The following is a 15520-nucleotide window of genomic DNA, read 5'->3' as shown; positions in this document are numbered from 1 at the left end:
AATAAAATTGAAAATGGAAAAGAATAAAATTGAAAATGGAAAAGAATCAGGCCTTCATTTGCTTTTCCCTCTCCCAGACTTTTCTTCACTTTTCTCTGGGTTTTCTTTTCTTTTATCACAGTTATGCAGCCAGTAAAGTCATATTTAAATATTTCAGTGTCAGAAGCCACAGCTCTGCCAGTTTAGTGCATTAAATCAGCTCAGGGGATGGTTTGAGACAGGTCATGGCATGGTTGAGACCTGCAAAGCCCTTGGGAGGTTTGTGCCAGCCCTCACTGAATGGGTGTCTGTCCTCACTAAAATTAGGGGACCTGAAACCTTGTCGGAGGGACAACACAGCTCTCAGAGCTTCCATGACATGAATTTCTACTGGAAGGTGGGGAATTCTAGTGGAAAGTGTCCCTGCCCATGACAGGTGGTTTAGAATGAGATGATCTTTAAGATCCCTTCCAACTCAAACCATCCTGGGATTCTGTGATAATTTGGTGATTCTTCCCCATCACTCCTGCTGTTTGGATGAACTTACACTGACTTTAAACCCCACTGGCACAGCTGGACCCATTTCCAGTGGGATCAAATCCTCCTGCCTTTTCCTCCTGGGAACAGTATTGCCCTTGGCTGATGCTCTCCCACAGGATTAGTATTGTGGCACTGAGTAATGTCCTCTCCCTCTCTGGAATTTGTGTTTGGAGCAGAGGTTGGATCTGTGCTTCATTTCACTCTGAAACGTTTTTGTAAACTGGATCCCATCAGCTGTGCCCAAGAAGTGCCTGTTCTCCCCATGGATTCCAAGTGGGCCTTGGGAACCAGATCCATGCAGGCATCTTGTGGGGCTGGAGATCAGTCTCTCCTCTGTGCCTAAGGCTCTCCACGACACAGAATAATGGATAAGAGGGAGTTGTAGCCTCCATTGGTCCCTTGCAGCTCAGAATGATCTGTGATTCTGTCTCCACATCAGCCTGATGGATCATCCCCCCACCAGCCTTGTCATTCCTGAAGGTGTTTTTGGAAGGAGAGCTGGTGGTACAGGGTGACAAGGCACAGCATCCCTGGCTAAGCTCTATCCCAAAGGGAAAATCCCCCCTTGGTGGAACACCTCTCATCCAGGCAGGTGTGTTGGGGCGACTCGGGAATCCTCACAGATAAGAGAATGGTGACAAGGGACAGAGACTCTCTCTCTGTTCCTCACCAGCCCCTGGGCAGTGGCACAAGCTCCTGGCAGTCCCTTGTTCCAGAGCTTTCCACTCTCTGCTCTCCCACTGCCCAAAACCCTGTGGCAGCAGGACAGCCTGAGGCTCCCACTTGTGAGGGCTCATCCTTGGCATTCATTTACTCATCCACAACTCCTCCACCAGCAGAAATCGGGGATAACCACTGCAGCCAGCCCTGGGGGTTAATGCTGGTATAATAAACTCATTTTCTCCAGCTTTTTCTCGGGGTGTTGAGCACAAACCCTCATCCCCAAACCCACATGAGCTGCAATTATTCATCCCAAACCCCATTTAATAAGTATTCCCCAGGCTGTGCTCCGGGAGGTCAGTCACAGGCAGCCAGCAGGACACGGGGCTGTGGTGAACCACGGCAGCACTTCTGGCTCTGGGACAACATCCCACAATCCTGGAGAGGGAAACATGGATTGTGGCTGGCCTGGGCAATGCAAAGACCAGTGATTATAGAGGGAAATTGGACAACAGGCAGGATGAGGGAACAAAGCAGGAATAAAGTAGCAGCTGAGTTTGCAGGGAGTGAGACAAAGGGGCTGTTCTGAAAGGAGGGTTGGTCTTTTCTCCCAGGTAACAAGGGGTAGGATAAGAGGGAATGGCCTCAAGTTGCACCAGAGGAGGCTTAGGTTGGATATTAGGGAAAATCTCGTCACTGAAAGGGTGGTCAGGCATTGGATCAGGCTGCCCAGGGAAGTGGTGGAACCACCATCCCTGGAAATGTTTAAAAAACGTGTGGATGTGGTGCTTGGGGACATGGTTTAGTGGTGGATCTGGCAGTGCTGGGTTAGTGGTTGAACTCAGTGATCTTAGAGGGCTTTTCCAGCCCTAATGATTCCATGTTAATGGGACTGAGGATGAAGGTAATGTTGTTGTTGGCATTTCCCTGGTTTGAAGGACACCTTGTTCTTTAGCAAAGGTCTCCTTTATTTGGGGCGTTTTAGCCTAAAATGCTTCTGACTATTGACCCCCCCGTGGGCCTGTCAGAGGATCCTGCTCTTGGAATCACAGAATCACAGAATGGTTTGGCTTGGAAGGGGCCTTAGGGATCATCCAGTTCCAACCCCCTGCCATGGGCAGGGACACCTTCCCCTACACCAGATTGCTCAATGCCTCATCCAGCCTGGCCTTGGCTCTTCTCTCTCTTGCTGGGACCACATCCTGCTCATACCAAAGAATTTGTCAACACAGCTCAACTTCCAGAGAAACAGGAACAAAACCAGGAAGAAAATGCATGTTTGTGTCCGGAAATTTTTTTCCTGAAGACTTTTTGGACAGGGGCTGCGGGTGAATGTGCCCGTGATTTAATGGGAAGAGCAAAGATCGAGCTTGTGTGGAAAGTCAAGCTCTCTCACAAGTGCTTTCCCATCGTTTGCTCAGCCTGAATCATCAGTTTCTCCCAGATTCCCCAAAGTTTTCTTGCTTTTGGGAGCCCAGGCTTTTCCTCAGCAGTTTGAGCTCCGTGCCTGAAGGAATTGCAGGCAATGATTCATCAGGGAGACAACGCATCCCAAACAACTAGAAGGTCAACTGCTTCTTAAGGCAAAACTATTTTGCAGTGATTTATAGCCATATGGGGGAAAACAGAGCTCCTCTGTGGCTAAAACAGGCAAATCATGGACTGAGAACAACTTCTTCTCAACACTCGAGAGCCCTTCTCAAGGAAACATCACACGCTTTACATAACGTAACAAAATGTAAGTTTTATTCCATATTATTAGTAATGGATGTAGAATAACCAGTTGAAGAGCTGGACTGATGTCTCCTCCTCCTTTGACCAGTGTTTAATATTCTAACTACAGTCCAAGATGTAATAACATTTACACTGAAAAATACTTACAGATTCAACCTCATACTCCAAAAATTTCTAGTACAAATACAGTTAGTACATAATAATAATAATAAAAAAAAAAACAACAACAACAATAAAAATAACAATCCCAGACGCTTTGTAACAGCACAGACTGGTTATGGCCTTGAGTTAAGTTCAAGTATTTCCCAGTGGAATGCAATGCAAGCAAGAAGGTAATCTGGCTTTTACTTGGGACATTCCTGGCCCTGAATGGTAAGAAGAGAAATATAAGTGTGGGCACTTCATCTGACCAAGTTTAGCAAGAGAGTCAACATTTACAATTAGTTCAGCTGCAGAGCCAAACCTGCCTCGTGTGTGAACAACACTGCAAACTGTAAAAAAGGAAAGCAAAGCATTAATTGTACTATTGGCATTTCTTCCATGGCTGATGCTCCGTGGTTTAACTGAAATTCCTTGAGCTGCTGGTTGGGTTTGGAATGGTTCTGATGCGGATTTTCCTTGTGGTTACACATATTTTGCCTGTCTGTCCTTTTCCTTCCCCAACTGACACGATAAAAGGAGGGGCTGTTGCAGGAGTCATTCCTGCAGAGTCATTAATGCCTTTGTGGCAGTGACTCAGTGGGAAGAGGCAATATCCTAAAGGATTTAGAGGTCACCGAGTGGAGGAGGAAGGGGGGAAGTGAGCAACTCAGTATACAGAGTAATAAAAATAATAATAATAATCTTTTCTGTTTCTGGGGCTGTCTGACTCGTGCTGGCTCAGATGGGATCTGGGAGAACCGGGATCCCTCCTCCCCAGGCTCAGAGGAGCCAGTGGTGGACTGGGACCTTGTAGGAAACTTTGCATCTCTCCCAGACAGCTCATGGCACCACAGCACTCCTGCTGGGAATGTGCCCTTGTGCTTCAATCCCTGCCAAAACACTTGGAAAACACGGGAAAGCCGTGTTGGAAGGGATGTTATGCAGGGAAGCACCTCGGGGCTGGCAGATGAGCAGGGCTGGCTGGAGGGAGGGTGCAGGGAATGGGTGCCCTGTGTCCCTAAGCAAGGGGGGGTGTATTGATCACCCAACAGTCTGCCCTGGGTCTGGCACTCATCAATACTGCAGTTATTGACTCTGCCCATGGAAAACTGCGTGTGAGTGTTCAGTGTGCTGGTGACACCAGCAGGGAGGGGGCTGTGAACCCGCCGCAGGATCCACAGGTCACCCAGAACCCCAGGACTGTGGTAGGACAGTAAAAAAGTGGTTGGAAGGAAAGCAGGAGGGTCCCAAATGGACAACCACACATCTGGAGGGGAGCAGAGAGGGAAGGTGGCCCCAGGACTGGCACTGCCACACCACTGGGAAGACGTGGAGTGGGCTGGTGTTGGTTCAAAGACACCAGGGAAAACCACGCTAGAAAAGCAGCCCTTGGAGAAAGGTTGATGAGGCTGGAGTTGTTTGGCTTAAAGCAGATTTGAGGGTGGAAACAATCTTCAAACACCCAAAATACGCAGATGTTAAAAGCATGAGACGTTCTCCATTGCTGAGGGGAGGAGACACCAGGGGTTGCAGTGAGGAGGGTTCATGTTACCCATTAAGGAGTCATTTGATGGTGGCAAGTTGGCAAGAAGATCCACGGTCCTTTCCCAACCCTGCTGCCCCAAGTGTCTCTGAACCTACGGCCACGAAGCCCTGGAATCTCCTCCCACCAGGCACTGACCCCCTGTATCACTGAGGCAGGTAAACCTGCCCTGTAAGAGTGGGTTTAATGAGTTGATCAGGTCTCTGTGACCAGGTTTGGGGTTTTTTGGCTTAAAATCTGTGCCCTGCTTTCCCCACAGTGAGACATTTGCCAGGATTGTTTCCTGAAGGAAGAGCAAGGGAAGCACATTCCCATCCCTTGGTGACTCAGCGGTGAACCTGCAGGTCAGCAGGAGCTGAGGGGAACATCTGAGCCACTGGGAAATGCTCAGGTCACATCTGGGGCTCGGGGAGATGCCACTGGTATGGGCAGGACAAATCCAAAATCCAGATTCCTGCACAGGGCAGCACTTCCCAGCGTTGTGTGGGAAGGACGAGTTTACCCAGGGCTGTGAGATTGCTGCTCATCCAAAAGGAATCAGAAGAACCCAGGCAGCATCCAACCATGGATCTCCTCAGAGTTTCCATCATTCCCTTGAGATCATGACTTTAAATGCACACTGTTTCCCATGGGACACAGGGCTGGGAATAAAAGAGAAGTCACACTGATGTGGAGGACAACCTTGTGCCCTGTAATGACTAGGGAGTGATTTCCACCCAGGAGCACCTCTCTCTCCTTCCCAGCAGCCTGGGCTGTGGACCTGCAGGCATTTAGGACAGGGGACAGCAGCCCTGTCAGCATCCAGCCTCTCCTGCTCTGCCCAGCACACCCCCAGCCAGGAGAGAACACAAGGACAAACAGCACAGTTGGATATGTTTGTCTCCCCACCACCGCGGTGTGAACTTTCTGAGCCTTTCCTGCAAAATTCCCAGCAGAAAGGGATGGATGTGTGCTACTGCCACAGCTGGGGGGATGTGCTGATCCTCCTCCTCGATGCATTTTGGAGGGGAAGATCTCCAGCAGTGAGAGCAAACAGCATTCCAGGCATTTTACCAATGCCTTCAGCAGGACCAGGAACAAGCCTGGAAGTCTTCCCCAGGCTGTTACACAAAGCCACACTGACTATTTGCAGCTGGATACCTTGTAGGGTGTTTCTTTGCTTCCTTTTCAATTCCACTTTTTGTTCTCTAAAGGCATGGAGCAGCTCAGCTGAGGTTCCCAGGAGATGAAGGGCATATCCAAATTTTCTGCCTGTTCCCCAGAACGGCCAAGGGGCCTGGACACAACAGGCATCCTCAAGGCTTTTAGGGACTGATCTCAAGGACACGACAGTGATGCCCAGGAAGAAATCCTGTAAACCCAATGGAGAAAAAAATACTGGTCCAGGGACCTGGATGTGACTTTGGGTGGCTGGCACAGCCCCAAGGGAACAGCTCAGCACAGGGACAGTGCTGTGTTAGGGAGGATTGACTTCTTTTGTGTTAGGTTTGATCTTGAAGGCTCTGCCTATTTGGGTTCTCCATGGTGAGGAATCAGCCACAGGATTATTGGGAGGTTGTGAGAGCATCTGCCAAGCCACAGGTATCTTGGGAACATCTCAGGGATCAGACCCTCTCTGGTAGAGTTGGGCAGCTCCAGTCTCTGCCACTTGGCAGGAGATGCTCCCCGTGCTCCCAGTGATGAGGTTTTCTTTCTGTAGGGGAACAAAGCCACAGCCCCAGAGCTGTGCAGGAGACGTGGGATGAAACCACCCTGACAAAGCACATCTCAGCACCAGCAGGAGCCTTGGAGCTCAGCAGCTTTCAACACGACCCCAGACTACTGTAAGTGCAGGAAAACCACCCTAAAAACAAGCCAAGCTGAAAAAAACACCCCATAAACTGAGGAAAAATTTCCTGCTGCCATCCTGGTCCTGTCCCCACGGAAGCCAGATCTCCTGCAAAGCCCCTCAGGAAAGTGTGGGAAACCTCCCCATGGCCCAGGTGAGGCTGGAGGCTGAAAGCCCAACAACTGCTCCAGGATGAGATCAGCCCCAGTCCTGGAGCAGCTGGGTTTTCCCAGGGGAGGTGGAAGGCTGTAAAATGACCAGAGGGTTGATATTACATTTACATATATCTCTCTATGTCTATATTCACACACACATGTTCATATGTGTCTGTATATATACGTACACGTACACACACACACACCATAGACACACTATGCATAGATCTGCCTTCTGCCACTATTTATAAGGGTTTGATTCATCAGAAAAACAAACTTACCAACAGAGATCTTCCTTGATTCACCAAAAAACCCCTAGATTTGCCAACAGAGATCTTTCTTGATTAATCAGAAAAACCAAATTTGCCGACTCCGACCTTCCGACCTCTACTTAAACTCAGCAAATAAAGAAGCCTAAACCCTCCACGCTTTTTGTTTTCCTGGTTGCATAAAGGCACTTTCTGATGATTTTAAGCAGCAGTTCGTTAAAAAAACTCTGTAACTGCAAGGATTCCCATCACATCTGTAGCAAGGGCTACACAGGCACCGGTAGGATGCAGTGTCACTGCTCGCTCCTGCTCCGGAGGGTTGGAGCAGATCTGCTTTTTGCTTCAACGCAGAGGAATAAAAGACGAAACCTTCAGTGCTGGGCTGTTCTTAGGGCTCTCTGTGTGAGACAGTCGCTGTCTTCCCGCCCCATAACCTGATGTGGGTGCCAGCTCCTGGCTTGCAGCATCCAACAGCATCTTCATGATGCCCTGCAAGAGCAACCTGCCAATCCAGGCAGGACGCCGTGTCGTGAAGGTCCGTGCAACATGTCAGTTGTTCTCATAATCAGGGGATCGGAAATTAATTTGATTAAGGGTATTTAGTAATTAAATGCCGCCTGACCTGCAGCCCCCAAGCCTTGCCGTGCAGGAGGGCGGCTGCTCGTGCCAGCCTGACCTCCCCCCTGAGCCACCAGCAGCTCCACGTCCCACCACGGCGCATTGTCCATCTCTGCTGGGGGCTCCGGTGGTGACCGAAGGGGTGGGAGGTGCAGGGGGGTTGCTGTTACTCACTAGAGGTTCCCGTTACTCACTGGAGGTTCCCAGCTGGAGAACACGTTGGAAACAGGGAAGAAATGTCTTTTGTTAACGCCCTGGAAGACAGCACTAAACTGGTCTGAAACTCCTTCTCTTTCTCGACTTCCACACAAAAACTGTGCCTGTGCCCAGCGAAACGAACGCAAGGTAACGCCAAAAACCAGAGACAAACCAAAATAAACCCCCCACTTACGCTGCCCCCTCACCTCTTCCACAAAGTTATATCCACACAGACGTCTTCCCGTCCTTACTGCTGGAGCTCCCCTTCTCCAAGGAGGCCTTGGGTTTAGCACCTTGTTTCTCCTGGGCGGTGTTGGCCCTGTTCTGCTCCACCACCGTGCCCCCCGAGGCGGGGCTGCTGGTCCTGGAGGGCTGGGTGTTGGCCTGGGTGCTGCTGTAGCTCTGGAAGGCGATGTCCAACTGCTCCTGGGCCACCCGCAGGTGCTTGTGAAGGGTGGACAAATCCGCTGGCAGGTTCTCGTCGGGGCTGGTGCACTGCTGCTCCTGGGCCACGTTGGCCAAGTTCTGCTCGTGGGCCATCAGGCTGTTGGGGATCTTGGTGGACTTCTCCGACTTCACCACCAGGTTGTACTCGGGGGGGCAGGAGATGTTCTTCGGGTAGGCGTAGTTGTAGGGCGGCTGCCTGAAGCTGTTGATCTTCCGGTTGCGGATGGCGTCGCGGATGGTCCCGAAGCCCAGGTGGAACATCTCGCACATGTTCAGCAGCAGGCACAGGCAGCTCACCACGTACATCACCAGGAGGAAGATGGTCTTCTCCGTGGGCCGGGACACGAAGCAGTCCACGGTGTGAGGGCAGGGCACCCTGTTGCAGACGTAGTACGCCTCCACCTCGAAGCCGTAGAGCAGATACTGCCCTATCAAAAAGCAAACCTCGAAGGAAGCCCGGGTGAGCAGCTGGAAGACGTAGATCTTCATCAGTCCCTCCTGCTGGATGCGCCTCCTCCCGTCGTGCTTCTGCGGCTCCTTGCACTTGGGCTTGGCCTTGGCCTTCTCGTGCTCCGCCGCGTCGTCGGAGATCATGGGCTCCTCCTCGTCGGCCTCCATCGCGTCCTCCATGTTGCGCACGGCCTGCCAGTTCAGGGCAAACTGCTTCTTCTTCTTGAACCCCTTGAACTTCTTCTCCTCCTCGGCCGAGCGGGCGATCCTGTGGATGGCGTAGCCCAGGTACATGACGGAAGGGGTGGAGATCACGATGATCTGGAAGACCCAGAACCTGACGTGCGACAGCGGCGCGAAGGCGTCGTAGCAGACGTTGTCGCAGCCCGGCTGCTTCGTGTTGCAGGTGAACTTGCTCTGCTCATCGGAGTAGATGGACTCGCCCCCCACCGCGGTCAGCACGATGCGGAACACGATGAGCACGGTGAGCCAGACCTTCCCCACGAAGGTGGAGTGATTGTGAATCTCTTCTAGCAGGCGGGTGAGGAAGCTCCAGCTCATGTTGGTCATAAGGGCTACTCAGTTAGAACCTGCGGGAAAAGGGGGGGGAAATAAAAAAACCACGGTTTTGCGAGGTCACATCTTGTGTCAGCCACGGGGCGGCCAGAAGGACCAGGGCAGGGATTGTCCCTCCCTGTGCTGAGGCCACACCTCAAATCCTGGGGGTAGTTTTGGGCCCCTCATGACAAGAAAGACATTGAGGGGCTGGAGCGTGTGCCGGGAAGGGAATGGAGCTGGGAAGGGGCTGGAGCAGCAGGAGCAGCTGAGGGAGCTGGGGGGGCTCAGCCTGGAGAAAAGAAGGCTCAGGGGGGACGTTCTCCCTCCCTACAACTCTCTGACAGGAAGGGGGAGCAAGGTGGGGGTCGGGCTCTTCTCCCAGATAACAAGTGGAAAGGACAAGAGGAAATTGCCTCAATTTGCACCAGGGGCAGTGTTCCACTCCAGATTTTAAGCCATAAGCTGCCCAGAGAGGTTACATTTTATTAAAGACTTTTTAAAAGCCTTTTAGTTTGCTATAGCCTCGAATTAGCATCCAGAGAAAGAGTCACACACTCTCCTCCAAGAGAGGTTCTTTTAATTTAGTGAGAAAAACAAGGTATTTTGGCAAAAGGTTTTACAGGAGTAAAATACAACCAAGAAAAAAATATTTCTTTTCCAACCTAAATGATTCTGTGGGATAAACTCACTCGCACAACATGGGTTCAAGGGCCTGAGCTGAAAGCAGGAGCAGAGGGTGCTGCCCACATCACAGAGACTTGCACTGCTGCAATATCCTTCATTAGCAAACCCAGAAAAATGCAAAGAATCAGGGAAAGAATGGGAATATTTATGTTTACAGGCCGACGGCCCTTTAAAGTCCCTTTTGAAAAAACGAAACAAAACAAAAGTTTAATCAAATGCAGACTGTTTCAAAAATAAACCTTGAAAAAGCTTTCAAGAGAAACCCGTGCATTTATTAGAAGACCTGGACAGCTGGGGAGGAAGAGCTTGTAATAACCATCCTGTGTTTAGCTTAACTTGCAGTGGGACCTCAGCCCAGGCTCCTTGGGTGACCCCAGGCATCACTAAAGACAGGAGGCTTTTTACTGCTTGACTGGCACAGCCCTGACAGATACCTGGAAGTGAGAATGACAGGGAAAATATCATGGACCTAGAGAGCACTGGAAGGAGGGAAGAGAGAGAGAAGAGAGAAGGAAGAGAGAGGGAAGAGAGAGGGAAGAGAGAGGGAAGAGAGAGGGAAGAGAGAGGGAAGAGAGAGGGGCTGTTGTCCATGTGTGGAAAGAGTGTGGACATCAAACCTAACCCTCCATGCTGTGTGAGCATGGCTGAGTGAGGATGAAGATCTAAGGTGGGGAAATGATCATAGAATCACAGAATCCTATAATTTTTTGATTGAAAGGGATTTTAAAGATCATGTAGTTCCAAGCCCCTGCCCTGGGCAGGGACACCTTCAACTAGACCAGGTTGCTCCAAGCCCCGTCCAACCTGGTTTGATGATGCCACGAGACAAGAGCGAGGTCCCAGCTTGGCTTTGCACCAGTGGAGACACAAAATTGTGGGGTTTCCATGGTCCAAATCCAGGCTTTGATCCCACTGCCCGTGCCAGGCACAGCGTGGGAGCAGCCACAGGCACAGCCCCACACGGGAGCGGGAAGGGAAACGTGCCTCGCTCTGCTCTCCACACCAAGCCTTCCTGGAATGTGGCTTTGCTTTAGGACAGGAGCCAAGCAGGGCTGGTTTGCCCCAGGAGGCAGCACCGTCCCGGCCTCGAGATGCAGCGAAATTCCTGTGCTGTCGAGGGCCCTCGAGAGCAGCAGATGGAATTTTCTAACCCTGCTATTTCCAGATCAAACGAATCCCCTGCGAACCCAAACCCCCGAGTCTTCACACGCCGGGCTGGGCCTGTGGGAGCTCTGCAGATGGTGTTGTTCCTGTCCTGCAGCTGGAGAAACTGAGGCAGGGAGAACTTCTGGGTAACAAGCCAGGAGAAGAGGTGGGGAAGTCCTCCTCTCTGCCCTCAGCTTGCCTGGTAAAGAACAACAGCCCTCAAAGCTGCCGGGACCAGAATCCCCACCTCCTGCCCCAAAAGTGATGCCAATGGTCAGCATAGAAACACTGTGCAGGTGAACATGGAAAGCAACCCCCACAGAGCTATTTAATGAGGAATTTGGGTTTATTCAGGGGTGAAATGGGAAAAAACATCCCCTTTGAGTGCCTCTTTTTGCTTCTTTGCAGTGGGTACACCCTGAAGTGTCTTTAACCCTTCCCCTGTCGTGTTTACATTCAAATATGGGCAAAATGGGGCGTTACATGATTTGTAGGATTAATCCAGGCACTCAGCCAGGCTCCAGCTGACCAGGGGGCTGGGAAGGGAAGACCCTGCTGGGTGTGGGATACCCAAGTCTGCCCAAGGCTTGAGGACACATCAGCTTCACCTGCTCAGCCCCCACCAGCTCCCACTTGCACCCCCAACTAACTGCAAGCCCCAAATTGTCCTTAAAGATGCACTTCAAACGTCCTGTAGGGCAGTTCATTCAAAATTCAGGGCTCACCTAGAGGCTTTCTGAGGTTTACACCGAGGATAATTTACCATTCTGTGAGTGTTACTCACAGACACGATTCCCAAAGCTCCAGCTCACCTCCCAAAAGCTGTTTGATGGGGCTGGGAGGGTCTGACCAAGGTAGTGATGGCTTTTGGAGTAAATATTCAAGTTTTGAACTGGTTGTCAGCAAACACCCACTGTCTCCTCTGGGAGACACGTTTTAGAAAGGAGTCCCTGACAGCTCCCAAACTTCCTGAGCCAAGGAAAAGGAAAGAAATTGGTAGATAACACAAGTGGAGGGCTGTTGCTTCGGGAAGAACATCTCTGGCCACCAGCTCGAGGTGCTGGTCCTGCCCACGGACACTGCAGCTCAGCCCTCTGTGCACATCTGGATCTGCAGGAACATCTGCAGGAAACAGCCACGAGCTGTTCCTGTGCCCCTGGGACCCCTCTGCGTGGGATCACACCTGGATGTCACACTCCTGTGTGCCCACCCACCCTCCTGGCATCGGATCAGAGAGCAGGAGCTGAAGGAAACAAGTAAAAACCCCTCCTACAATCAGTTAGTTCAGTTGAACTTCCAGTGCTTTTTGTGGCTCACTGGCTACAAAGACCATACTAAGAGATTTCAATGCCTTTAATTGCTTGAGTGGGGGTTAGTGCACCGTGATAATACGGGATCAATTATGTGGCAAACAAGCTTCCAAGGAATAATTTGTTCTCAGTGCTGATGGATAGGATGCTACTAGGAAAAAGACTGTCTTTTCTCTTCACAGTGCCAACTAGAAAAGCGGAGAAAATGGATTTTTACATCTTTCCACGAGATCTAATTCCTTCATGCAGTGGGAAAGTCACACAGTCTGAGGAAAAAACCCCAAACCTGTGTGGATCTGCAGCAGGTAGATGGATTAGATCAGGTGGTTCATGAAGCTCATTATCCACCAAAGAAATGACCCATCATCCCTCTGGCTTTGAAATCCATTCATTCAACCATCCATCTTCACACGTCACCTCCAGATTAGGTGACACACACAGGGCACAAGTTTCACTCCAAGACAGAGGCACAGCAGGAACTGGACTGCTCAAACCACCAGAAACACCTAAAGTAGTCAAAATCATGTGTAGCCAGGTACAGGAATGAGCCTTTGGCTCCACATTCTCATCCCAGTGACTTCCCAAAACCTGCTGATCCCCTCTACACAATCACAGGCGCAACTGTTAGACCCGGGAAAAAAACTTTTTAAAACCTGAGTTTTAAGTAATCCGAAGGGAGAAAAGAAATTACCCAGCGCTAGCTGGACGCCTTTCCTTTCCGCACGGTTGCTTAAACCGCGGGGAAAACAATGGAAGGGGGGGGAAAAATCTACTTACAGAGACATGGTGCTTCCCGCGGTGGCTCCCCCGACATTCCCGTGCCTTGCCCCAGATAAACTCCCGCTGCCGCGGTCCAGCCACGCCCCAGCGGCTGGAAAGAGCAGCTCCAGGGAAAGCTGGAGCTCCGGGGAAGTATTTAATGTTGCCGTCAGACCCCGCCTCTGTGGCATCCCCCGCCGGGAGGTCCTGCCCGACCCCCGGGCACGATCCCCACCGCGGCTCCCGGCGCTCCCCCCGCCCTCGCCAAGCCCCGGGAGAAGGAGGAGGGAAGGCGCTGTATAAATACACCGGGGAAGGAGAGAGGAGGGCATTGGTTTTAAATCCAAACAAGCGCGCCGGGGCTGAGCTTTAGGAATTCCGCCGCCTGGAATTCCGCCGCCGAGCTCTGGAGCCCGGTTGGAAGTAAATTAATAGCACCGGCTTGTGGCGCTGGTAACAGATTTGTAAGGCAGAGAGCGTGACTAATAGGGAACATGTGGAAAACACGCTTTGGCGAAGGTTCCTTGGCTGTTGGGGGCGAAAAAATAACAAAAAAAAAAAGGAAAGAGGGAAGGCTCACTAGTGGGAAAAACCGCCCTGGAGCTCCTGCTTTGCTGCTCCCCCAGGCAAGGCTGTCCCTGGAAGAGGTGATGCTCCTCTCTCCAGGCTGGTGGATGGAGCAGAGAGCAGGTGAAGGGTGGGGAAGGGCATCTGAGCACACACTGAGGCTTTCTGGCTTCTTTGCAGGAGCAATGATTAGCAAGAAGTAGGATGGGAATGCACGTGAAGCCTAAGCCAGGTGGTTTTCAAGAAGAAAACCTCCATCCTGGTGCTCCAAGGATCACCTTTTTGTCCCTGCTCCATCCGTGGGGAGCTTTGGCACTGCCATCCCCGCAGGGTCAGGGCTCTGGGTGTCTGCTGAGATGGAAATGGGGAGTCAAGGCAGAAGGTCCATCCAAGGGATGGAGAAGGAAGACACAGCAGCAGCCAAGGCATGGAAAAGATCAGATCCAGTCCCTGAGGGAACAAAGCATGGGAAGATGTTTAGATGCATTTCATTTAAGGGGAAGGTTGGGAACCACATGGTTTATCAGGAGCTTTCATCCCTGGTCCTGACAAAGCAGGATATTCATCCTGCTGTCAGACCTCTGGTTTCCCAAAGAGCTTGAATGGACGTGGAAGGCCAATTCCTGCTCACTGGAGCATCTGGAACCAACAGCCCTCAAGGCTTTAAGTTATAAACTAATTACTCACTGACGGGGATACATTATTTACTAATTACTCATACACAGTGGTAAGTTAATTCACTGCTTGGAATTAGTCATCTGAGACGGGCAAGTGGAAAAGCCCTGTCAGCTAAGTCAGGTGCAGGGGAAACCACAACCTTATGGGAATAAGCCACACCAGGGAAACCAAGTTTTGGGAGGCATTTTGGGGAAATAAGCATCTAAAGGAGTTAAATTATCACAATTTATCACAACCCTGGCTTCACGCTTCAACTGCAGCACGTGGCACAGCAACAACCTGCACTCTCAAAGGACAGAGGGAGCTGGTTTCAGAGGAGAGCACCAGGGCTGGAGATCTCCCACTGGGATCCCTTTGGGAGGGTGAAAACATGCACAGGCTGAGGCCACATTATCCCTGCGTGTTGCTGGGGTTGGGTTTGGCCTCCAGCACGCTGGGACAGGGATCTCCTTCCCCTCATGGTCCTTCAAGTCTGGGCGCAGCGTGGTGGGTGTCACCTCGTGGTCACCTCCAAAGGGGCCACTGGATGGTCTTTGGGTGCATCCCCCGCAAGGAGGGACCCCACAGCTTCCAGCACGTGTCCCACCACCTCCTAAAAAACCAGCCCTGTGAGATCCATCGGGCCTGAGGGGCGGCCACCAAGGTCTCATTCCCATCAAAGAGCCGTGCTGAAACTCCCACCCACTCCAGCCGGTGCGGGATGGAGCTGTGGGGAAGTATTATTAGTTATTTAAAAATAACCAGCTGAGAACAACTTCCAGGCTCTGCAGGACTTCAGGCAGCAGCTCGGAGATAAAAGGCAGCTCGGCGTGGTCCTGGTCCTGTGGGTGACACAGATTTTCCAGGCCCTTTGCTTTCCGACTGCATGGGTTTATTTACAAATGCAGCAATTGCTGCCTGGTGGAAGTTTTTTGGGGCATCTGCGCTCCAGGCAAGCCAGGCAACATCTGCTCCTGCTCCAGCTGAGGCCCAGCCTCTCCAGCCACCCCACTGGCAGGGACTGAGTGGTTCCCACCACCAAACCATCACCCAGGGAAGGAGGCAGAAGGCTGGAGGCAGAGCCATAAATGAATGTACAGGGAAAACCCGCCCCTGCAGCATCCCATGCCCTCAATTTAATGCTTGGCATGGAGAAAAGGGGAATAAAAGAGAGGAGACAGAGGGGAAAAGATGTGATGAAGCCTTGTATAATTCCAGCTGCTGCTGCTGGGAGTCACCTCTGCAGGTCACCTCTGCCCCAGGCACCATTTGTGTTT

General features: G+C 51.4%; 1 protein-coding gene across 4 annotated transcripts in view; it reads right to left on the bottom strand.

The window, feature by feature from the left end:
• Positions 1-5766: 5766 nt before the first annotated feature.
• Positions 5767-15520, bottom strand: part of GJC2 (gap junction protein gamma 2) — a 29458-nt gene continuing 19704 nt past the window's right edge. For 3 of the 4 annotated variants that reach the window (XM_027695529.1, XM_027695531.1, XM_027695533.1), the window contains one exon: positions 5767-9152. In XM_027695529.1, coding sequence (XP_027551330.1) covers positions 7885-9132 — 1248 coding nt within the window. In that variant the 5' untranslated portion in view covers positions 9133-9152 and the 3' untranslated portion in view covers positions 5767-7884. Of the gene's footprint in view, positions 9153-13037; positions 13274-15520 lie in introns of those variants that run through there. The other variant, XM_027695532.1, reaches the window with a different exon arrangement.

This window comes from Neopelma chrysocephalum, unplaced genomic scaffold (assembly GCF_003984885.1).
Source record: "Neopelma chrysocephalum unplaced genomic scaffold, ASM398488v2 Primary Assembly neopelma1_101, whole genome shotgun sequence".
NCBI classification, from domain to species: domain Eukaryota; kingdom Metazoa; phylum Chordata; class Aves; order Passeriformes; family Pipridae; genus Neopelma; species Neopelma chrysocephalum.
This window is presented reverse-complemented; position numbering and strand designations above follow the sequence as displayed.